The sequence below is a fragment of the Urocampus carinirostris genome, chromosome 8 (genome assembly GCF_059441175.1).
Source record: "Urocampus carinirostris isolate Australia breed hairy pipefish chromosome 8, RoL_Ucar_1.0, whole genome shotgun sequence".
Classification (NCBI taxonomy): domain Eukaryota; kingdom Metazoa; phylum Chordata; class Actinopteri; order Syngnathiformes; family Syngnathidae; genus Urocampus; species Urocampus carinirostris.
The window spans coordinates 7,037,414-7,062,507 of record NC_142356.1 but is presented as its reverse complement, the minus strand read 5'-3'; the positions used below and the strand labels follow the sequence as shown (position 1 = coordinate 7,062,507).

Genomic DNA, 25,094 nt, shown 5'->3' with positions numbered 1-25,094 from the left:
TTATTTGAAGAGGAGAGCCCTTGATGTTAAGGTTTACCTACCTGGTTGTGGTTATAGGAAAACACGACGGGATCTGAGGTTCTTAAAGTGTGCGATTTCTGCAAATATGAAACGCCGTCTTTGTCGCCCGCAGATGAAAAGAGTTGTGAATAATTTATGAGGACGCTCGGATATGTTGGGGGAAACCCAAGTAAGCTTTCAGCAGAGCTTTGAAGATTTTGTCGACCTACTTCGCTAATATTTACCGTGATCGAAAGTGGGAGGAGGAGACGGCCGCAAATTATGGATTGAGCCGTGTCAATGCACGGTTTCACTCGCCGATGATTCCCGCACAGTATTGTATTGTATCGAGAATATTTACGTAGTCGAGCGATGTGGTGGGCATGACGTATGTTGTGTGCTGCAGGAAAACTTGGATTTATCCTTAGGTATGTTGCTGTAGCCTTTTGAGGTAATGGTATCGGTGCGCATGAATGATATCAGTGATACCGAGAAGGGCTTTTCTACCTCATGGGCTACTTTATGGAGAAAATAGGAATCTGACTTGGAGAACTCGTCCCGCTGATTTCTTTGTGTGTGTGTGATTTTTGACATTGAAAACAAATTGAAATCAGCCACTAAGCGACCTGACCCATATAATTTCTTCATATAAATATTTTAAGTTAATTTATCATTTTTAGCATTATATATATTTTAATATATATGTATTTGTCTAATTTATGTTTGTTTTTTAATTTCAAATATGTGTTTTCATTTACATATTTTATTTTCATATATATTTTACCCCTTAGATTTAATTTTCATTTATATATTCATATTTTTTCGAGGTGGAAGGCATTTAAATCAAACAAAGACACTATTTATTCATCTAATAAATTAATTTATTAAATAATTTTGAAGGGGGGGCAGCACGGCAGCGCAGTGGTTAGCGCTTGTGCGGCACAGTTCATGTCTTGGGAACCTGTCGGGGGTTCAAATCCAGCTCCAGACTTCCTGTGCGGAGTTTGTATGTTCTCCCCGTGCTTGCGTGGGTTTCCTCCGGGCACTCCGGTTTCCTCCCACATTCCAAAAACATGCATTTCAGGTGAATTGGCCGGTCTAAATTGTCCCTAGGTGTGAATGAGCGAGCGAGTGAGTTGTCTGTCCCCGTGTGCCCTGCGATTGGCTGGCAACCAGTTCAGGGTGTCCCCTGCCCACTGCCCGGAGATGGCTGGGATGGGCTCCAGCCCCCCGCGACCCTAATGAGGATAAGCAGTACGGCTAATGAGATGAGATGAGATTTTGAAGGGATAACATTTCTTATATATTTAACCCATTTTGTCTCATTTCAGTATTTTTCATTCATATGATTTATATTCATGCATTTCTTGATATAGTTTATTTTTATTCATATGTATACATTAATTGAAATATATCAAAATATTGTCTTAATATTACTAATCTATATTTATAAAAATTCTGCGTATTTATTAAATATTTTTATATTTATGTATTTATAATTTGTTTTATTTTTATAATTGTATTTATTTGATATATTTCACATTTATTTATTTATACTTATTATTTATATCGCATGGTCATATTTGTGGGTAATATGGACGCAGCTCTGGAAACAAGAATAAAATAAATCTGCAACAAAGTTTGAATCATAAGAAGCAGGAGTGTTCTTGTTTGTTATACATATTTTTCCTATTTTTTTTCCCTCAATCTCCCAAATTCAGGTTCTGTGCAGCAAAAAGTTCTGGGTATCATCCCTTCTGGTACTACGGCTGGTGCTCAGACCTTCATCAAATTGCCCCGCTCAACCCCTGTGAACATCAGGCCCAATATCCCGGGCAACCAACAGACGGTACACCACACTTACTTCTTCAAACTCAATAGCAGTAATATTTATGGAGTTAGCAATTCAATGGTGATCATTTTTTATGTCGTCCTTAGCAAATCCAGCCCGGCATGGCAACGATCCGAACGCCCATCCAGCAGAGCTCACCCATGGGAAAAACTATACTCAGAACACCCCTTGTGGTCCAGCAAGGTAATTTTCAGGTTGGCCCGCGTCTGGAGATTTATATATTTACCCGTGTCACCTGTTTCTTTTCAGGTCAGGCTGGCCAGCAAGTGGTGGGCCAGATCTTACAAGGCCAGGCAGTGTCCACCTCCGTTTCAGGAGCCAGCCCGGTCGCCACCATTACTGGACAGAACCCGGTCTCCACCGCCACTGCCGGAACCGCCTCTGGCCAGGTTAAACTCACCATTGCACAGATTGCTCAGGTAACACTTTTAAGTGAGCGTTGTTTGCTAGTATTGCATTGCTATACCCAGTGTTCTCGTTTGCCAGCGTCCGTGCGTCCTAGACACATCATTTTTGCTGGGGACGCATAGTCTCAAATCAACGTGCGTCCCCGGGACGCAACTTTTTGGACACAAAATTGTCATTATTACCCGATTACATTTTTTTTAAACAAAGATTTACCGCACTTCAAACTTTTCGTCTGGCAGATCCGGCAGATGTTGTTTTGGTCTCGCGGTTCGAGTTTTCGTCTACACGCCGATCTCGAGTTGTGTAGTGAAAAGTCCGTCTCTTTTTAGAGAACCGGCTTTTTCGGCTCAACTCATTCGGGAGAGCCGGCTCTCAAACGGCTCACTTGCTTGGATGCATTATATTACGAATGACGATGTTGTATAAAAAAGTTAAGAAAAAAAAGGAATTATAAAAGGAGAAAATGAAAAAATACACATTTCTGGTTATCCCTTTAATCAGTATTTTACCAACAATAATTTGATGCAGAAAATGAATTAATAATTTGATGATTAAAACTGAATGAATATATAGATTTTATTATATTATTCGTCACTGATTTACAATTTCAACCTCGATAACACTACATTTTGGGGACCCATAAATTTCTGTTGGGACCCATAGATTTTTGAGCATGCGAGTCCCCGGGACCCCTTCACTTTTCAGTGGTAAAATGAGCACTGTATACCCTAGGGATATTGTCTTTAATTTGGGGATCGTGTGGTGAAATTGCCATATGGTAGGGGATAGAAAATTATGGTAACTACTTAATGTGTTACAAATCTCCGACAACCCAGATAATCATTAAAATTGTATATAAATATTACCGTATTTTCCTGGACTACAAGGCGCAACAAAAATTTCTCAGAAAAGGTTTACCTTATAGGTTGGAAAAGGTGGGAAATAAAACTGGAAATGCATTATTACAAAGAAACGCTACTACCATTTATGAATGAAATTGTTTTGGTGATTAAAGTAGTTTTCATAATGTTAGTTTATCAGTGTTTCCTATGGGATTTTGTGAGATTGTGATTGACGGACAGTTTAGGAGAGCCCAGGGGCATGCTCACCCTTCAGAAAATTGTGTACCGTATTTTCCGGACCATAAATCGCTCCAGACTATACGTCACACCAGCTAAAAAATACATAATGAAGGAGAAACATTTCTCGCATTTTGGGGAAAATTGTATTTGATCAAATACGTTACGTAAAACATACATGTCATCTTGAAAGACCATTTAAAAAATTGGAAAAAAGTCAAACATTTACTACTCTTCACAATATCTAAAAAAAAAAATGGCCAAAGTAAAATACTGTTAAATGGTCAATCTAACATATAGTTAACTTAAATCTAAACGGCTGCTAATCTGACTTTTGCACTACTGGCAGTTTTTTTTATAGCTTGCCACTCCTTGCACATTGCTCTCTGCACCATTGTAATTACAGCGTTATTGTTACAGTGTTAATGTTACTGTGTACCTGACTTGTTAACCTGACTGCCCATTTTGCGCATCTGGTTAGCTACTCTTCTTGCACTATCGGCACTATGGTAAAATACTATACGTAGCCAAAATACAATACAACATTATTTATATCTGTACATTCAAGGAAACTGTGGGGGTCAGATGCATCGACATTTCGTTCTGTATACACGTGTACTAGAATGACAATAAAGTAGATCTGAATCTGAATCTGAATCTGAATTTGCACAACTTTTAGTGCTGTTTACTGGTTAACTGCAAATGGCCACTGTTGTAAACGCCGAGACCTCCCATTAGAAAAATGTGTAAAATACAAGTTTGGTTTTTCGGATTATGGTCAAATTTGACAAGGTAGCAGGTACAGCTTCAAGCTATTGCCTCGCCTGTTTTCTAGCTAAGATGACCATGCTACACTCATCTGGAAGCATTTGATTGAATAAAAGAAGAAGAAGAATAGAATAGAATTTACCTTTATTGTCATTCTTTGTAACCATGCACACAGAACAAAATGTCGATACACCTAACCCATACAGTTAAACTGTAGCGAGCCGATGCAGCCGCAGCCAAACAGGGCGCCGCCATTTTAGACCCAACTGCTGTGTTGGGAGTCATTGGGTGACCAAACCCCCCAATTCCAACCCTTAATGCCGAGCACCAAGCAGGCAATAATAAAAACCTTCTATGACTGTGGGTTCCACCTTAGATTTCTCAATGTTAAAAGCACTTGCAGTGATTATCTCAGTTTAGGACAAAACTTCAGAGTCTTACCTTTGAAAAGAGACCAACATTGTCCATATTAACCAAACACTTTAAGAACAGCATTCAAATTACTTTGGGTAGATAGATAGATAGATAGATAGATACTTTATTCATCCCGCAGGAAGATTCACACTTCCAGCAGCATCCCTGCGCTGAAGATCAAAACAATAATAAAGCAAAAAGAATACAATACACAAATACCCAATGTGACGTGTTAATACCCAATGTAGCGTGTTATATAGAGTATCTATATAGTGCTACACAGATTACACACTGCAATAAAAATACGGTAATATGCAATGTGGGGGGTGTGCTTTAATGTGGGCCTTTACTCCGCCGGGAGGAGTTAAAGAGCCTCATGGCATGAGGAAGAAAAGATCTCAGTCTGTCCGTGGTACAAGACTGACAGCAGTATGTCGCTGAAGCTGCTCTTCTGTCTGGATATAATGCTGTGTAGTGGATGTGATGAATTGTCCATGATTGACCGCAGCTTTTCCAGTGCCCGTCTCTCAGCTAATCTCAGTACATCTTGGATTGGGATTTTAGGCGAGTTTTACGGGAACTTGAAGGGGTTAATGCTGCTCGTATCTGATTTTCCATGTCTTTATCGGATGATAAGACATAATAAAAGTAATCTAAATAAAAATGTCATGCATGTTTGTTTTCAAGCGGGGGTGCAGCATGTGGAAATTAAAGGATGTGCTTTAGCAAGGGAGGATGGGCTGACTGATCACGATTCCGTCTAACTGACAGAGATAAATAGCATAAATACTCACCATTGCGTTTGCGAACATTTATGTAAATCAGAAATCTGAGTTATTTTGATTAACATCAAATTTATATGTATTTAAAAATGTTATCATAAATTTTGATAATATAAGTTTATGAGACTTCGGGGGGACCAATTCAATCCTGGCGGCCCACCAGATTCTTCTATGTTAGGGAAACCCAGGCTATGGACGCTGTAACCTGAGGATCTACTGTAATTATGTATTTTGTGTTGCTGTGTAAATGTTTTCAAATTTTCAGAAATTCTTAACAAATCTCTCTCTGCAGAAGCAGCAGGCTGCCTCGGGTGTCGGGAGTTCCCCCCAGCCTCTCACAGTGATGATTCAAGGGCAAGGCCAGACCACCGGTCAGCTTCAGGTTATCCCTCACGGAGTCACCGTCATCCCTGGTCCGGGCCAGCAGCTCATGCAGGCGACTCTGCCCAATGGCCAGACGCAGCGCTTTTTATTCACGCCCCCGTCTGCAGTGGCCACACCAGCCCCAGGTAAGACTGGAAATTCAGGTGGTCCTCATATCGAAGGAGAATTTCAAAAATCAATACATCGACGATCAAGGCCCATTAAATGTGTGAACCTAGAAAACCCATTTAGTGAAGTTCCATTTAAGTGATGCCCTAAGCCAAACTGGCCCTATAATATAAGCAATCAGCGCTTGTGAATGAAATGAAGAACGCGATGGAGGTCTGGCTCATCAGCAATGTTCCCTGTAATTTTCCTTACGGGTCTGAGCGTTCACACAAAGTCCGTGAGCAGCGCTTGAAACAATAGTGAGCAACCATAATCCCAAGTGTGGCAAGATAATTGTCAAACATGTCCAAAACTTGACATCAAGTTACATTTTGCTGAGTTTCCGGCAATGCAAAATTATTTTTCTCTTTTGAATGAATTGACTCATGTACTATTGCAAAGCTTGTACGGACTACAAACGTCGTTTGTTCTTACAATTCTTTCACAAGGTATCCATTTCTTTTTATTTCCTGATATATTTTGTCACATAATATTAACATTTTGGGGGGCTTATTTAGTCAGTTGTAAAATACAGAACTGTTCTTAATCACATTTTTTTAGTGAAAGTACAACGTTGGCAACAAGATTCCCTTGATATCATTGGAAATTATTTGAATGCAACACAAACTTTTTCTTCTTTCCGAGTTTTTTTTCTACTTTTTTTTAAATTCCTTTAACAAAACATAATAATAATAATAATAATTTCCTTTGTATTGTCATTCTTTGTAACAATGTACATAGAACGAAATGTCGATACACCTGACCCGTTGTAGCGAGTCGGTGCAGCCGCAGCCAGAGGGCGCCGCCATTATACCAATTAGGTATGTCTCGGTCGAGGCGCGAACCAGCGACCTCCCAGTCTCAAAGCGGGCACACTACCATCTAGGCTACTGAGCTGGTGTGTTTATTTTTTCCAAGCTGTTACTTTTTTCTTTTTGTTGTCTATTTACTTTTTTCCTATATTTCTTTCTTTTCTTTTTTCTGGCTTTTTTCTAAATGTTTCCTTCTTTTTTCTCTTCCTTTTGTTTCTTTTTTTCTCAGCTTTTCACTACTTTTTCATTTTGGTATTTTTTTCTTTTTTGTTCTATTCCCCCCTTCCTTTAAGTCATTTTGTGCATAATTTTACATACTATTTGGTCATGTTGGGATTAAAGAAGCAAAAACAACCCGAAGAGCCGTTTAGGACCCGGTAGAAGCCGGTTCCCCGACAAACTCTACTAACTTTACTCAACTTCGTTCTCCTTCGACTCGACTTCAAAATACCGCATTTAGGATACAACGTCAGGGGAACCCGTGTATTTTTACCTTCATGCACTGTAACTTTGACTTGAGTCGCTTCTTAATAAGTAATTTTGAGCCCTGATTTTTGTGCGCTAGCTAGATTTTCTTGTGCGCCGAGAATGTGCGAGCAGTGCGCAATTGCGCACGCGCGCAGCTTAGAGGGAACACTGCTCATCAGCCTTCGTGGAGATCTTGGCTCCCTCTCAGAACATAAACACCTCCTCCGCCACTAGGCTCGCTGCTACCCTGACAGTCTTTCTTTTTGATTTTGAAAGTGAAAGAACGGACTCGGCACTGTCAAAGAGGGCTGCCGCTTTCCTATCGTCGGCTCAGGATTCGTCTGGCCACTGAGCCAGACCTCTGTCTCTTTCCTCATTCGTACTTTTTTTTCTATAGTCTTTTACATTTTTAACATGTCTAATGTCCTTGCATACAATGGTTCAAAATGTTGATATGATGACAATAAAGACCATTCAATTCAATGCTAAAATTCAGTTTACCACAGAAATGTGACACACATATTTCTTTTTGGTGTCTTTGTCGGGTCTAACAAGCAGACCACTGACGTGTGGGAGAGCTATAAATTGGCTAACGCTAGAAAATACATCAGGCAACGGCTTGTTAAGTTTTTAACCAGCTGCAGCGAGGAGAGTAGCGGGAGGACAAGAAACTGGCTCATCCACCCTCACTCACGCTCACCCCCTGTCTGCCTCTGTGTTTTATTGAAACCACAAGACATAGGAAAAGTACTGGTATTTTGAAACTGAGACAAAAGACCACCCTCATGGAAAAGTACCGGCACCTTTAAACAAAGACAGGAAGACTAAGAGACGGCCAAAAGGGACATCAACTGATTAGAAATATACACTTTGAGCAAATACGTTTAAGCCTACTTTACAGTCTTACACCGTATATGAGTCTTTTAAACCCCAAACTTTAAATGCCTTTAAAAAAACATTAAAAGAACAGTTATCATTGCTTATATTACGGTGCCAAATTGGCCTTAGGGCTCATCTTATACATCCATCTGAAACTTCACAAGATGTGTTTTCTCAAGGTTACACACCATATTCAGGCTTTCACTTGTCAAAAATGTATTTTGCACAAATTTTCCCACCACCCTATTCGACTACTGTACCAAAATGTCTTTTGGGCTCCTTTTAAATATGTCTGTTCGACGTGAAACTTCACAGGAAGTATTTTCTCCCAGTTTCACACTATATTCAGGCCTTTTCTGACGAAAATGGTAAATGGTCTGCATTTCTATAGCGCTTTTCAAGTCAACGAAGACCTCCCAAAGCGCTTTACAACGTGCTTCACACTTACTTACTTACTTACTTAAAAATCAAAAGTTCAACAATAAGGACCACCCTAACATTTACGTTGGTTTCTTATCCTTGAAAATCTCCACAGCCTCCACACCTTGTAGCCACCCTAACTCCGACTCCACCAAAACGCCAGCCCAGCCTGCTCAACAGGCGGCCTCTCCGGTGCAACCGGGGGCAGCTACCCTGGCTACCACCGGAACGCCGTCTGCATCCGCCCCGCAAGGCCAGCTTCCCCCACAGACGCAGGCGCATATGCCCATTCAATCGCCCACCTCGCTGCAGGTCACCACACAGGGAGGAACTGCACAATTGCAATTGCACCAGAATCCACAGATCATCATGTCAGGACTGCAGCAGCAGGTCCAGGTAGGATTGAAAACGGCTTTGGATCAGTATTGACAAACCACTTATTTCTGGTTCTAGAACCTGAAATCGATGTAGATACAGTGACTATAATCAGATATATTTATACCATAATTTCTGGACTTATAAGCCGCATATGATTATAAGCCTCACCTATTACATTAGTGTAGGAAAAACCCTGACAATGAGTTGCAAGTGACCGTATTATAAGTTGTGCAACTGTGTATTTTACTTTGGACATTTTTTTTAGATATTGTGAAGAGTAGTAAATGTTTGACTTTTTTTCCCATTTTTCAAATGGTCTTTCAAGATGACATGTATGTTTTACGTGTCGTATTTGATCAAATACATTTCTCCCTAAAATGCGACATAAATGTTTCTCCTTCATTATGCATTTTTTAAAAAGAAAGACAGTAATCCCTTGTTTTTTGCAGGGGTTGTGTTTCAAAAAGATCCCGTCCTAGTCAAAACCTGCGAAGTAAAAACCTTTATTCATTTATTAAACATTTTATTAGATATTGAAATCTAAGAACAATCCTAATTCAAAGGCACAGGCATTTGTTTAACAAACAAAACTACCGTACTTTAAAAGCGTCGTTTAAAAGAAAATGCACGATGAAAATTCACAGTTGCGAAACCACGATAAATAAACACCGATAACTGTAAACGGAAAGAGTTGAAGGTTTTAATCTAACCGTTTCTTTCCAAACAGCGCTTGTTATGTAGAGTAAAAAATTTAAGTAAAATAAAAAAAGACTACAAATTGTCCAGAAAAGTCCATATATTGGCCACATCATTGTAATAACCTGCATTCTACAAAACCTAGGGAAAAAAAATCAATGGCTATATTTGGAGATGCATATGGTACTATGGGAATTGATGGTTTATTCCACTATATAAAAGGCACAGTTTCCACTACAGTTTATAGTCTAGGTGTCACACTAACTAACCCGTTTTGGCTGTACATAGCTAAATAATCCTTTATATGAAAGCTCATTAAACAATTTAGGTCCACTGTAAAGACACTTTAGGATGAAAACCCACAGAAGAAAAAGTAAACAACCAGAAACGTCAGCCAATAACACAATTTGAGCTTTAGGGGTGGGCGGAGCTATGCAGACAGCACACTTCTCTCTGCCCAGTCCTGTCTGCACTGAAGGTAAATGCCTCAGTGTCTTTGTTTGCAGTATTTTGTGACACTTTTAAAAAAGGACCCTGCTTGCACCTTGTTTTGAAACCATCATTTATGGAAAATATGAAGGTTAAAAACTAAGTAATTGCGGGAGTTTGAAGTGGTATATTTGTTGGTATGGGACACAGGCTCATGCATTATTCCTTTTTTCATTTTTAAGCAGATGATCTAACGTTACACAGCGAAATAAAATGCACTGATGATTGGGTTTTGTATGGAAAGCAGTTTTGGCGGTTTTATTGACTTTGGTCTTAAAATATAAATATCAAAATATTTTGCAATTATGGCTCTGGGTCAAAAAGGTTCCTAGCCCTGAATTATAGTCCTGAAAAAACAGTACAAAGTTATTTTTGTTTAAGGCGTGTTCTTTCTATTCATATTTAAAACTAGTCCTGGCTTGAAAAAAAACTTTTTTGATTAATTAGCCGGATCAGGGTTAGCATCTTTGCCAACAGTGTCACTAGATTTAGCAGCTAAATCTACAGATATTAGCATTAGCTGCTAGCATCTTTATCACAGACTCTTGCATTATGAGTTAGCTTTACTGACAAACCTGCTAACATTAGCTGATAAGGTAGTATTAGCACCGCTTGGTTGATGCAGGGCACATGAATCATTTTAAGTTGCGGAACAATCAACATTTTCTAACACCAATTTTCAAAATTATTAGCGCCACTTTCATTACATTGTTTTTTATTTGGGGGTATTTTAGGTTTTGGCCCAACTCCAGGCTCAGCAGAGCGGCACGTCGTTACCACAGCACATCAAACTTCAGCTCCCCGTGCAGATACAACAAGCTGGTGCCACCTCAGCTCAGGCAGGACAGGTAGTGGAATTATTGACTGAATCGATTTATTTTCTAAACACACGGATACAGCAATCCTTAAATTGAGTTATATAGCAGCCCCTAGTGGTGCAAAAAGCCCGATCGGAGCTTTTGGAAGGAAGCTTGTCCTGGTAGAGCTTTTTGCACTTAATGTCCACTTACTGCACGCCACTGATCCTTGCATGTGATGGTTACCGAATCCCGTCATTCGGGCATCTTCCACTTTTTTCCTAACTGTTTCTCTCTTTAGCCACTCATGCTAGCCACTTAGCCGCAGTCTATGGCTTCTCGCTCTCACGATAATTTGATGCAAGTACACGTCGCTGAGTTTAAGATTCAGGCATCTTCCACTATTTTTTTCCACTGTTTCCTTCTTTAGTATTCATGGTAGCCACTTGGCTTCCACAGTGGATCATGCATGCGAACAAGTTCTGTCATTCGGGGTCCCGACGCTTGCCCCTGCAAAAATTTACTGGGCTTTTTAGTAGCTTCTTCTGCTACCAGCTAAAGTTACACTTTAGCTGCTCCAGCTATTGGCTCTTTTCATCTGCTCTGCGTGTTTCCAGCTCGTTCCGAATTTCTTGTCGCTCGTGGTGATAAAAACTAGCTTTCATGTCCTGTCGCTTGCTAGATTTCATCTCTGCTAACGCAAGACAATATGGAAGGGTGCTCATGAAATTCGTGTTATCCTTCCGGCTTCCGTAGTGTCCTTTCTTCAAATGCACACACTTTAGAAATCTGTCAAAATTAACACCAGCGGCTCATATTTTGAGACAATCTCGAGTTCAGTTTCATACATTGCTTCGTTTGTCCTCACAGGTCGGGAACGTGGTGGCCATCCAGGCGGCCTCAGTTCAGGAGCAGCTGCAGAGGATCCAGCAGCTGCGAGAGCAGCAACAGCAGAAGAAGAAACAAGCTGCAGAGGCTAAGAAAGAGCAAGCCCTCAACTCAGTCAGCCAGAAGGACATCATTCAGAAACAGGTGGGAGCTCAGAAAGACATTGCTCCCAGGGTTTTCCTCCCACAAAATGTTTATAAGATACATCGTATTTGTGTTTCTCTATTCTAAACTTATTCTGAACTGAATTATTTTATTTGCAATACTTTTGTTTGTTTATTAGTGCCACCAAAAAAAAAACACGATTCACAAGTGGACTTCAAAATGCCAAAACTTTTGATATATATCTATCCATCTATCTAGACGTCTGTCTGTCTGTCTGTCTGTCTGTCTAGACATCTATATATCTATTTAGACATCTGGACATCTGTCTGTCTAGACCTCTATCTATTTATTTAGACATCTGTCTATCATCTGTCTTATCTATCTATCTATCTATCTATCGATCACTCTATCTATCGATCACTATCGATCGATCACTCGGTATCTTATCGATCGATCTATCTAACTATATCTAGACGTCTGTTTGTCTGTATACATATCTGTCTGTCTAGACATCTAGATGTCTGTCTGTCTGTCTGTCTGTCTTGACATTGGTCTATCCATCTAGACATCTGGACATCTATCTAGACATCTAGACATATATATATATCAATCTATCTCGACATCTAGACATATATCTATTTATCTAGACATTTAGAATCCATTTAGACGTCTATTCATTTAGACATCTATCTTTCTATCTATCTAGTCTAGATGTCTAGATAGACAGGGTTGGGTAGGGTTACTTTAACTTGATTACTTTCAGTTACTTTTGGATTACTCAAATACCAAATATGCTAATAAAAGACAAAAGAAACTAAATATGAATAAAATGATGACTCACAACACGTGGTAAGCTTTCTCTCCTGGCTTTGATCTCTTTGATCTCCGGCAAAACGAACATCAAATGCCACAGAAACAAAATGAAAATAAATCCAAACAGCTTGCCAACATAATTTTTGCCGTTCCATGTATTCCGTTACTCCCCAAACCTGCACAAAATTTAGTAATTTTATTCATATTTAGTTTCTTTTGTCTTTTATTAGCATATTTGGTATTGGAGTAATCCAAAAGTAACTGAAAGTAATCACGTTAAAGTAACGCTACCTAACCCTGTAGATAGATGTCATCTATCTAGACATCTATCTTTCTAGACATCTATGTACCTGTGTGTGCATAAAAATTTCTAATTTACTTCTTTTTTTATGGTACTAAAAGGTCCACCTGATTATAAGCCGCACTTGTTACTTTTCTAAAGGAAAAAAAAACATTTTGTACATAAATAAACTGCAAGAATTATAGGTTTACCAAAAACTGTAAACACATTTTTTACGTTTTTTTCTTGTAATTTTGACAAAGATTTACAATTTCAATCTAGAAGTATGGTAGTTATTCAAATTTTAATTCAGTTATGCTGGACAACATTGTTTGTTTGTTTAAAGAAATGAAATGAAACGTTTGAGTTGTAGGAAGCATCTAGGAGCCGATTACAATAATGTAACATTTTGATCAAAATAAATATTGTATTTTTCCATGACCTTGATTTGATTTTATAGGTCAAACATTTAAACATTGGTAGTCAAGAAACAATAAGCTTTCTATATCTTAGATTTTTTTGTTTGTAGAGTTTGTAATCTTACATTCTGCTTTGTAAACTTTTTTATATATTTATATATTTGTTATAGCAAGTATTTACTTTATTAAAATTTATTTTTTACTCTATTATAGAACCGCACATTCGGTAAAGTATTGGATTTTTCTTCTGCATTGTAAAGTTACTTCTGATTTTACTTTTAATTCAATTTAACCATGTCATCAGTCATGCAATTTTTCCACCAAAGGTTATTCCTTTATTTTAAAGTATCATTATGATATTAATCCCCGTTTTTAAGCACTACATTTGATAAAATCCATTAAGATACTCCAAAAGCAAAACTGTTTTCTTTTGCATGACATTTGATAAATATAATATATAAAATACAGGATAACATAATGTCTTAATATTGAAAAATACACATTTTAAAAAATATATTAAGAATTATATTTATATGATTTACACAATGCAGTACTCAATGTTTTATTAAGTAATGTACTTTAATAGAGTAGGAAGCCACAAGGGGACACTGGGGACAAGAGTAACACTAAAACAACCACAAGTTTTTATTTTTATTCAGCAGACCGGATAAAAAAAAAAGCTTGCTGGACCATATGTTGCCCGCAGACCTTAGTTTTCCCATCAGTGGTCTTCATTCCAGGGCATGGGTGGGCAAACTACAGCCCGGTGGCCAGACGTGGCCCCTCGGGCTTATTAATCCGGCCCGCCAAAGGAAAATGTAATGACAATACATAGAATGGTAAATAAAGTTCTACTAATAATTACCGTATTTTCCGCACTATAAGGCGCACCTAAAAGTCTTCATTTTTTTCAAAAGCTGACTAATGCAACAGCCGCCGACTAGATTTTCCCCCGAACGTGAAGTAGTCCGCGGTGTATGATGGGATTTATATACCGGCGTTTCATTGGCTAGCCAATGTGTCAATCATCATTTGAATCGATCACTATTGGCTAAAGTTATTCAGAGGTAAAGGGGGCGGATCCTTTTTATCATTTACAGGCTCGGATAGGCTAAAGGGACAAAACAAAGCCTGCAATTGGCCAAAAAAGATGTGTCAATCATCAGTTGAATCGATCACTATTGGCTAAAATTATTCGGAGGTAAAGGGGGCGGATCCCTTTTATCATTTACGGGCTTGCATAGGCTAAAGGGACAAAACAAAGCCTGCATTTGGCCAAAAAAGATGAATGTGAATAGCAAGTTTGGTTGGTTGTCTACGGCATAGAGAAAGCATGTTTTACTATTCTGTATTTGTAAATATTTTATTCTCCTGGATTTACTACACTCACGGATATAAGAGGACCATGGTTGCACATTATTATTGAACGCAACGACTTCGGTGAGCTACTCCGGCTATATATTTTCCCAGTATCTTGTTTCAGAGTGATATCGATGTTTCTGTGATGTTTTTTTTTTTTTTTTTATTAAACTCAACTCCAAGTGTTTATTGTCATATGCACAGTTAAGTTGCGAGCGAAAAAGAAAATAGAAACTAAGGAATGGTTGGCATTTCTTGAATCCCAAGACTTTACCCTTCCGAATGATATTTGGAACGATGCATTTGAGTGACATTGTACGGACACCGCATCCGCACGGGTTCTCGACACGTATTTGCGTCTTTGCAAGCTTTGGGAATGTTAAGGGGGTAATAAGTTGGACTGAACTATCTGACTGTTTTGTCCACGTTCCCATTGTAGCGCCTTATAATCCGGTGCGACCTATCTATGGAAGATATAGGCCAAAAACTATTTTTTGGGGGTGCGCCCTATAACCCGGTGCGCCCTATAGTGCGGAAAATATGGTATGTGTTGCTGTTTAAGTGCTAGTCCTGTTCCCCGGTGCGCTTTTGTTTTTCCTCATGTATTACTGAGGTATTTCATCCGAGATTATGTATCAGCAAATACAAAAATCAAATTAATCATTTTATTTCCTCCTGGCCTAACTGCCATAATTTTATACCCAATGGGCCAACCATCCACTTGAAGGTTGGCCCACTCCTAGCCTTGGGAAATGTTTCTGTTTTTTTCATCATAACATAAAACAAAAACCTAGGAAAAAACTGTGCCTTCTATTCCCGATTTCACAATGCACTACATCAATCACGACGCAAGGTGGCGCCGGATAACAAGCCACGTCCTTTTTTATTGATCTGTTGGTGTGTTTTTTTCGGTAGGTGGTGATGAAGCAGAACGCGGTCATCGAATACCTGAAGCAGAAGAAGACCCTGACACCCGAGGAGAGAGAAGAAAATCAGAGGTTAGCGAGATGAGATCTTCACCGTCATCTATGTTGTGACCGCTGGCCGACTCTGACTCACACGTATTTGTGTCAACACTGCGCCCATTCACACCAACCCGAAACACTCAAACCAGACTAGAGTGACTTCCAACCGACGGGCCGCTTGTTTTTCGGCAGCTTGCCATTTTGTGGCGCCGCCTACTTGTGCGTTAACTGCAAAAAAACATGTTTATAATCACTTCGGGTCTCGTGACAGTTGCACGTGAACAAGTGAAGTGTTTGAGCTTTACCGACTTCGATGGGGGGAAAAACAGTTTTTAACTCTAAGTTAACTAACTCTTGAGTAAGTTAAAGTGCTATTACACACTTGGTTGACGTCATAATTTTCTTCTTAAATTTACTTTAAAGTATACAAACACCAGGAAAAAAAGAAAAAATAATAACTCTGAGTTAAATGTAAGTATATCATATATCACTATTAATTCTTAATACACAAACATGCTTGACAACACAGTTTTTTCTCAAATCTTGTTACTAAATGTACCAACATTTACCTGGAAAAACAGACAGAAAAAGCTGGGCAAACAAATTGATGAAAACAAATATATTTTTCACCATTTGCATTTGCAATTAACTCTGAGTTAATTATGACAAAATGATAGTCGAGATTACACCGACCTGCCTGACACCAGTATGGTTTTTTTTCGTTGAGTAATCTAAGTCATCAAATTTACCGGGAATAAAAACAGAAAACTTTGGACGAGCGTGGATTTTTTTTCTGCATTTGCAATTCACGAGTTAACTTTGCTAAACTGCCGTTAAGCATGCTTACAGAGAGTTGGTTGAAAATTGTTCTTAAAGAAGATTTTGATTATAATTTTTTCCAACATTTCCCAGGAACAATTAAGAGAAAATGGCTACACAAACATCCCTTTTAGTTTATTTGTTATCATTTGCAACTAACTCTGAGTTAACTATGCTAAATTGCAATTATTTGTGATAACACAGACTTGCTCGACAATACACGGGGTTTTGTCTTAAATCTAACTTCTTGAATCTTACCAGAAACAAGCAAAAAAAAAACTGGTAAAACATGGATTTTTTTTTTTTTTTTTACATTCGCAAATAACTCCGAGTTAACTTTGAAAAATTGCTATTAATCGTGATTACACAGTCTTGCTTGACACCACTAAGGTTTGAATCTATTTTGGGTCATAAAATTTACAAACATTTACCAGCAAAAACGAACAGAAAAACTGGGACAAACGTATTATTAATTTTTTTTGCGTGAGCCATTAACTCTGAGTTAACCATCATAAAGAGCATCATTACACATAGTTGCGTTTTCCAGAAAAAAAAACCTGGGAAAACAATATATTTTTTCAAATCTTTCGCATTGGCGTTTAACTCTGAGTTAACTCTATCCCTGATTAAGCTATAATAAATAGCTATTGTTTGTGATGACACAGACTTGCTTGACAATACACTGGGTTTTGTCCCAAATTTAACTTTGGTTATAAAATATATCAACATTTACCGGAAACAAGTAAAAAGAAAAACTGGTAAAGCGTGGATTTTTGTTTTTCAACATTCGCAAATAACTCTGAGTTAACTTTGACAAATTGCTATTAATCGTGATTACACAGACTTGCTTGACACCACTAAGGTTTAAATCTATTTTGGGTCATAAAATTTACGAACATTTACTAGCAAAAAAACGAACAGAAAAAGCTGGACAAAAGTGTGTGTGTAATAAATATATATATATATATATATATATATATATATATATATATAATTTTTTTAACTCTGAGTTAACTATCATAAAGAGCATTATTACACATAGTTGCATTTTCCAGGAAAAAAAACAATTAAAAAACCTGGGAAAACAATATATTTTTTCAAATCTTTCGCATTGGCGTTTAACTTTGAGTTAACTCTATCCCTAATTAAGCTATAATAAGTAGCTATTGTTTGTGATCACACAGGTTTGCTTGGATTTTACCTTAATTCTAATCGTAGTTATAATTACGGCAAACTTGCTTAAAGGGATCTTTGACGTCTATAGCTGTCTTTGAAAACCTAGTTAAAGTGAACCTTTAATGTCTATTGCCATTTACGGCAACCTTGCTAAAATGGATCTTTGACATATATGGCAGTCTAGCCAGTATACTGTACATCTTTGACTTTTATACACGCATAAATTTATCGATAGATGGATAGATACTTTATTCATCCCCGTAGGGAAATTCACACTTCCAGCAGCATCCTTTTGTTGTTTATTAACAGATTAACAGGATGGCCTCGGGGTGCTGTGTTGTAGTTGGATGACGTCACACGCTAGGCCAAAAGTTTGACATCCCTGCAGCAGATGGAAATCTTTGTGCCCAGGGTTACACCACCTCGTGTTCACGTAGATAGCGAGTCCACCTCCTCTCCGCTTCCCGCATGCTTTTGTGTCTCTGTCCGTCCTAACAGCGCTGAAGCCGGGTAGCTCCACGTTAGCGTCCGGGATGCTAGACGTGAGCCACGTTTCTGTAAAACACAGCAAACTGCACTCCTTGTATGCTTTGATGTTTTTCACCAGCACAGCCAGTTCGTCGCTCTTTTTTGGTAGAGAGTTCACATTTACCTTGATTACGGACGGTACCGAGGGCTTATAACACCGCTAGCCGCTTAGCCTTAGCTCCGGCTCTGCATCCACGATAGGGCCCCCTCATCACGCCGGCACCAGAATTCTTCAGGGCAAGGAGTTGATTCCTCGAATAAATGCATTTTTGTGCGTTAAAATTCATAACCATAGGATAGAAAGTAATCCAAAGTGTAGTTGTCAAACGGGACGAAAAACACCAAAGATGGAAGCAGACAATTAAAACTATAAATGACAAAAGGAGCAAAATAACACGGAGCTGCTGGAAAGGCTGCTGCTCGACGCGGCGCCTATGATCTTGACAGGCAACCTATGGCAACCTGGCTAAAATGAACCTTTGACCTCTATAGCAGTCCATGTTAGCCTAGCTTAAATTGATCCGTGATCTCTATAGCCGTCTATGGCAGCGGATGAGTTACAGCTTTGGTACTTTCCCCGACTAGAATCTTTAAAAAGATAAAAATGATTCCAATAAAAACAATCCGGTTCAAGTAGCGCAAACTTCCTTCTTTTTCCCATTGTATATAAAAACAAACGGTTAACTAATGGCCTCAAGTCATTTTTCTGGAATTAAACTCATCTCAGAAAGTCATTAACAAATACCTCCGAAATGACTTCTTGAAAAGGCCACAAAAACAAAACATTCCACCGGAGAACCACGCACATAATTGCGTTATTACACCGCGTGACTACGTTTCTGCATCTGAAATTCCTGGCCCGTCTCTGACCTTGTCAACCACGCTGGCGTTTTCTCACAAACGAGACGCCGCCTCGCTCTCCCCGGCCGACATTTTTCTCTCTTTGCCGCGAACGTTGGCGGACACAAGCGAACATGCACTTGACGTGCTCGTGGATTTACCGTAACGGGGAACATACGTTAGGAAATCAGAGGAAAATGTATTTGTGTAGCACTTTTCGGACACTCAACTCAAAGTGTTGCATAAACACTCTAAATGGGCAGTAAATAAATAAATAAACAATGGCAAGGCACAGACTAACCATGTGAAGAAAGGGACTTATCAACCAGCGACCGCAACCCTCGCGTGCGGAGAGAAACCCTTAGAATTTAAAAGAACTTAAAAGATATGCTTCGACTTTTACGTCCCATTAACAAGTTCCACCAATAAATACATGGTGGTTGGATCCCTTAACCACACGGATCGTAGTGGCACCATTTCCTGTGGTGTGTCTTGGGCAAGTACAGCCCGGTGGCGAAACATGTCTTTCCACCTGGTCTCCAACCAGCAGGGTTGGGTAGGGTTACTTTAACTGGATTACTTTCAATTACTTTTTATTTACTTTCTCTCAGTGTGTTTAATTACTCCAATACCAAATATGCTAAAGATACTAAATATGAATAAAATGACAAAATTTTGTGCAGGCTTGGGGAGTAACGGAATACATGGAACGGCAAAAATGATGTTGGCAGGCTGTTTGGATTGATTTTCATTTTGTTTCTGTCGCATTTTATGTTCGTTTTGCCGGAGATCAAAGAGATCAAAGACAGGAGAGAAAGCTTACCACGTGTTGTGAGTCATCATTTTATTCATATTTAGTTTCTTAAAAAACGTGGTCCTAAGATCCCAAAACGATCTGGCAACCTTTAGGCTCATTAAGCAGGCAAGGAGTCAGTTCTGCTGTATTTACCAAGCGTCGACAATCGATTCTTTTTATTATAATCCGTGGAAAGTTTCTGGACCATCGTAGTCCCGGTCCAGATGGAAAAATGACACGTTTCATGGAACGAAATCACCAAGACGATCACGATAACGTCCAATTTGCTAGATATGCTACGGCGTTAGCCGAGCAGCCAGTGGACTAACGGTGGAATTCCAATTCTATCGGGTGAAAAGTTAACATTTTAATGATGTTCTTTGTTTGGCACAGAATGATCGTGTGCAACCAGGTGATGAAGTTCTTACTGGACCGAATCGACAGAGACGAGAGGCAGGAGGCCAAGAGGAAGAAGAAGGAGGAGTTGATGGAGTCCAAGAAGCGATTAGCCAACGCTAACAAGCTAGCCTCGCTCCTCTACCGCCACAAAGAACTCCTCAAGAACGACATCTTGAAGAAAAGGGTGCTTCTCGATCAGGAGCTTCAGCTGCAGGCGCAGGTACCTATTAGCGTGTCATTGAAAAATAATGATGCAACAGAATGAAGATTCTGGGCTGGAACACCAAAACAAAGTAATCAAATATAGTGATTGTTCTCGTATGTGATATCTAGTTCATTCATTGTTTTTCTGAAAAGTGCATTTCCTCTTTCCTCTTAAATATTCCAAAAAAAATATGATGAAAATGACATGGCAGATGGGTTGTAATTTAGATAATTTTAAAAATGTATTTAACTGAAAAAAATATGTTTTTTTAAATGTAAAATAAAAATGAAATGCGCATGTACATACACAATTTGAAAATAATGAAAGAGATACAAATCTTATCTACCATATTAGACATTTTTACTCATTTTATTTTTTGTTCAAAAATACAATAAAATAAGGAAATATAAGCCTTATTTTTCCTTGATTATATTTTTCCCTGTTATATATTTTTTATTTATTAGTTTTTTTGTTTTTATTTTGAATAATAAAATTACAATTAAAAACGTTTTAATTGAATTTTTATTTATTTTATTCAAAAATAAGGTGATAAGAGGGAAGACTAATTTTTGCAATCATAATTATTTTATTTACAAATATACTACAATAATAATACATTTTTAAATATTATTTTATTTTATAAAGATATAGTAAAATGAGGGGAAATCATAATTACTTTCGCAAAATGTATTTTAGTTAGACAGTAAAATGAGAAAAGTAATTATCTTTTTTAAAATTTAATTTATATTGATTTAATTTAAAATGCAGTCAAATTTGGAAAAATAAGAACAATTTTCCTTCTGTTTTTTATTTGTTTTATTTAAAATAAGGAGAAAAAATAACAATAACTTGGTTTGAAAATATAGTTAAATGAGAAAAACGATATTTTTTAAATACAATTTTTCTTTATTTCGTTTTATGAGTGTAATACAAGTAGGAAAAACAACTCTTTTTTTAAATTTAGATTTTATATATTTTTAAATTTGTATTTAATTTTTCTAGCCCCAAATTTCCTTGATGTTAAAAATTCAGTGGATCCCCTTCAAATCATACCAAAAAGAAAATCACGGGGAAAAAATGTTTTCTCCATGCCGTAGAGCAACCTAACTTCACATTCACAACTTTTTCAGCCAATTGCAGGCTTTGTTTTGCCCCGCTTTAGCCTACGCGAGCCTGTAAATGCTAAAAAGGACCCGCCTCCTTTACCTCCAAATAACGTTAGCCAATCGTGACCGATTCAAATGATGATTGACACATGGGTTAGGAAAAGTCGTCAATAGGGCTCAATGTCTAAATTCCGATCCATGACCTTTTTTCCCCTCTTCAGGAGGAGCTAAAAAAGGACCTGTTGAGGATGCGAAGAGAGAAGGAGAAAGCGGCGGCCCAGAAAGCCGCCCAGGCTGCCGCAGCAGCAGCAGCCGCAGCGGCATCTCAAATTCAACAACAACAACACGCTCAAGCTCGCCTGCACAACATTAGCGCTCAGCAGCATCACGTCGCCAACGTGGCGCACAAAAGAAAACGCGACGAAGAACGGGACGCCGCCGCAAAGTCCAAGAAGAAGAAGATGATCTCCACCACCAGCGTCAAAGACACCAAGAAGGACTCCAAACTCTACTGTATCTGCAAGACGCCGTATGATGAAACCAAGTATGACACACACTTGTCAAGTCATGTCTATTTGTGACGCCCTTAATCACAAAGAGTCTCAAAGGGCTGCGCAGACCACAGATTATTGCAAACCACAAACTATTATGACACCATCCCCTGATCTAAAACCGACATGAGGGCAAATAATACACAGATATAGTCAACATAAAATACAGCGTAAATGCCTGATTATCATTGCACTGTACAACAATCGCTCGATTTTCACTTTAATCCGTTCCATATACACCCTTAAGTAGATTTCTGCCAAGTAATACATCTTTGAATCTCATTGAGGCAAGCCTCCAGATTTCTACAACTTAACTGTCCAGTTGTCTCCAGTGGCAGATACAGTTGAGTGTCGTCTGCATAGCAATGGAAACAAATATTATACTTGCGGATAATGTCACCAAGCGGAAGCATATAAATACTAAAAAAGAAGGGGGCTAAGTACAGAGCCCTGTGGAATGCCACAGTCAAATATCTACACTCTCCAAAACACGCAATAGCCCCGTAATTCCTGTTTACAAATATAGACTACAGTAGTCAAAAATCTTTTCTCCATGCCTTAGAGCAACCTAACTTGTGATTTTCATTCATCTTTTTCGGCCAATTGCAGGCTTTGTTTTGCCCCGCTTTAGCCTATGCGGCCGCCTCTTTTACCTCCAAATAACTTTAGCCAATAGTGACCGATTGAAATGACGATTGACACATTGGTTAGGAAATTAAACGGCGTTATATATATCCCAGCATGCACCGCGGACTCTTCGCCTACGGGGGAAAATCGAGTCGGCAGATGCTTGCGACTCAATATTGATCCATATATAAGCCGCACTGTATTATAAGGTCAGTTTATGAAAACAATAAAGGCCTTTAGGTGCGCCTTATAGTCGTGAAAATACGGTAAGTTAAATAATATTTTATTGAATTGTCGTATAATAATTGTATGAATATATACATTTTTGGCGTTTGTTTTATTGTGATGTCATACAAATATTATTTTGAAGCAGAATATTTATCAGTAAGGTGTTCTAGGGATTATTGATTTATATAATTATTTATTCTTTCAATTATTGCCTAAATACAAGACAAGTGCACCACCGGAAGCCATAAGTGCTTTACAAAATGTTTTCAATCATTTTCTTTAACATTACCTACACGAAATCTAATAAACGAACGAATAGATCCCTTCGGGGGGAAATGCTAATGACTTGAAAAAGATTGAATCCAAGGATGCCCAAATCTTGTGACGTACAGTAGACATTGTATCATTGAAATATTTGCGAATTTTGTAGGTTCTACATCGGCTGCGACTTGTGCACCAACTGGTACCACGGGGAATGCGTGGGAATCACGGAGAAAGCGGCCAAGGATATGGACGACTACATCTGTTTGGAGTGTAAACAAGGTCGCAAGAGCACCAAAGAGGAGCTCTACTGCATCTGCCAGACGCCATACGACGAGTCCCAGTGAGTGACGTTTACTCTGTATCAGGGGTCTCCGACGCGGTGCCCCCTGTGGACAGTTGAGGTGCTTGCTGACCTCTTCTGAAAATGGCTCACCAGCAATGTTCTCTGTAATTTTCCTTACGTGTCTGAGCGTTTACACAAAGTCGGTGAGCAACGCTTGAAACAACAGTGAGCAACCGTAATCCCAAGTGTGGCAAGATAATTCATTATCAAACATGTCCAAAACTTGACATCAAGTTACATTTTGCTAAGTTTCCGGCAATGCAAAATTATTTTTCTCTTTTGAATGAATTGACTCATGTACTATTGCAAAGGTTGTACGGCCTACAAACGTCGTTTGTTTTTACAATTCTTTCACAAGATATCCATTTCTTTTTATTTCCTGATATATTTTGTCGCATAATATTAACATTTTTGGAGGCTTATTGAGTCGGTTGCACGATACACAACTGTATTTAATCACATTTTTGAGTGGAAGTACAATGTTGGCAACAAGATTTACTTGATATCATTGGAAATGATTTGAATGCAACACAAACTTTTTCTTCTTTTTTCTGTGTTTTTTTCGACTTTTTTTTTTTTAATTCCTTTAAAAAAAATCTCATTGTGTTTTATTTTTTCCGAGCTGTTACTTTTTTCTTTTTGTTCTCTATTTACTTTTTTCCTACATTTCTTATCTTTTTTTCTGGCTTTTTTCTAAATTTTTCCTTCTTTTTTTCTCTTCCTTTTGTTTCCTTTTTTTTCTCAGCTTTTCACTACTTTTTCATTTTGGTATTTTTCTCTTTTTTGTTTTATTCCCCCCTTCCTTTAAGTCATTTTGTGCATAATTTTACTTAATATTTGGTCATGTTGGGATTAAAGAAGCAAAAACAACCTGAAGAGCCGTTTAGGACCCGAAAGAGCCGGTTCCTTTTGGTGAGCCGAGCCGAAGAAGCCGGTTCTCGACAAACTCTACTAACTTTACTCAACTTCGTTCTTATTCGACTCGACTTCAAAATACCACATTTAGGACACAACGTCAGGGGAACCCGTGTATTTTTACCTTCATTCACTGTAACTTTGACTTAAGTCGCTTCTTAATTAGTAATTTTGAGCCCTTATATTTGTGCGCTGGCTAGATTTTCTTGTGCGAGCAGTGCGCAAAATATGCAATTTTCTCCTTTTTGTCTTTTAATATTTTTTTTCTTCCTTTTCCCCCTTTTTTTTTCTTAAGTTTTACTTTTGATCTTCTTTCTTTTTTGGTCCTTTTTCTTTTATTTATTTATTTTTTCTTTTTTTTGTTTGGTCACTTTCAATCTCCGTATTTTGTCTCCTTCCGTTGTGCTTTTAGCACTTGTTTTCAGTGGCACGACAGAATGCAGCAACATCTAGTGGGCAAACAACACACACTGTCTCTTTAACTTTCCATATTAAGGCAGCGGCCTCAAACCAATCAATTCGACCCCAAGCCGCGAGTTTGAGACCCCTGATTTAGCGCCTGCTAGTTGTCAAAAAAGTCATTCATCAAAGAAAAACAATATTCATTTAGATAATAAGCAAAAACAAAAAAACACAATTGCCCGCCATCTTGGTACCCAAAAATTAAGAAAAATGTTGCAGTTTTGTCACTTTGA

At 38.3% G+C, this 25,094-nt stretch overlaps 1 protein-coding gene across 4 annotated transcripts in view; it reads left to right on the top strand.

Moving 5' to 3' along the window:
- The window catches only part of LOC148360595 (nucleosome-remodeling factor subunit BPTF-like), an 83,246-nt gene that overhangs the window by 43,580 nt on the left and 14,572 nt on the right, over positions 1-25,094 (top strand). For all 4 annotated transcript variants that reach the window (XM_088341467.1, XM_088341470.1, XM_088341469.1 and 1 more), the window contains 11 exons: positions 1,722-1,849; positions 1,939-2,035; positions 2,102-2,271; positions 5,596-5,812; positions 8,529-8,809; positions 10,711-10,824; positions 11,644-11,805; positions 15,553-15,635; positions 20,155-20,380; positions 21,693-22,015; positions 23,308-23,481. In XM_088341467.1, coding sequence (XP_088197593.1) covers positions 1,722-1,849; positions 1,939-2,035; positions 2,102-2,271; positions 5,596-5,812; positions 8,529-8,809; positions 10,711-10,824; positions 11,644-11,805; positions 15,553-15,635; positions 20,155-20,380; positions 21,693-22,015; positions 23,308-23,481 — 1,975 coding nt within the window. The remainder of the gene's footprint in view (positions 1-1,721; positions 1,850-1,938; positions 2,036-2,101; positions 2,272-5,595; positions 5,813-8,528; positions 8,810-10,710; positions 10,825-11,643; positions 11,806-15,552; positions 15,636-20,154; positions 20,381-21,692; positions 22,016-23,307; positions 23,482-25,094) is intronic.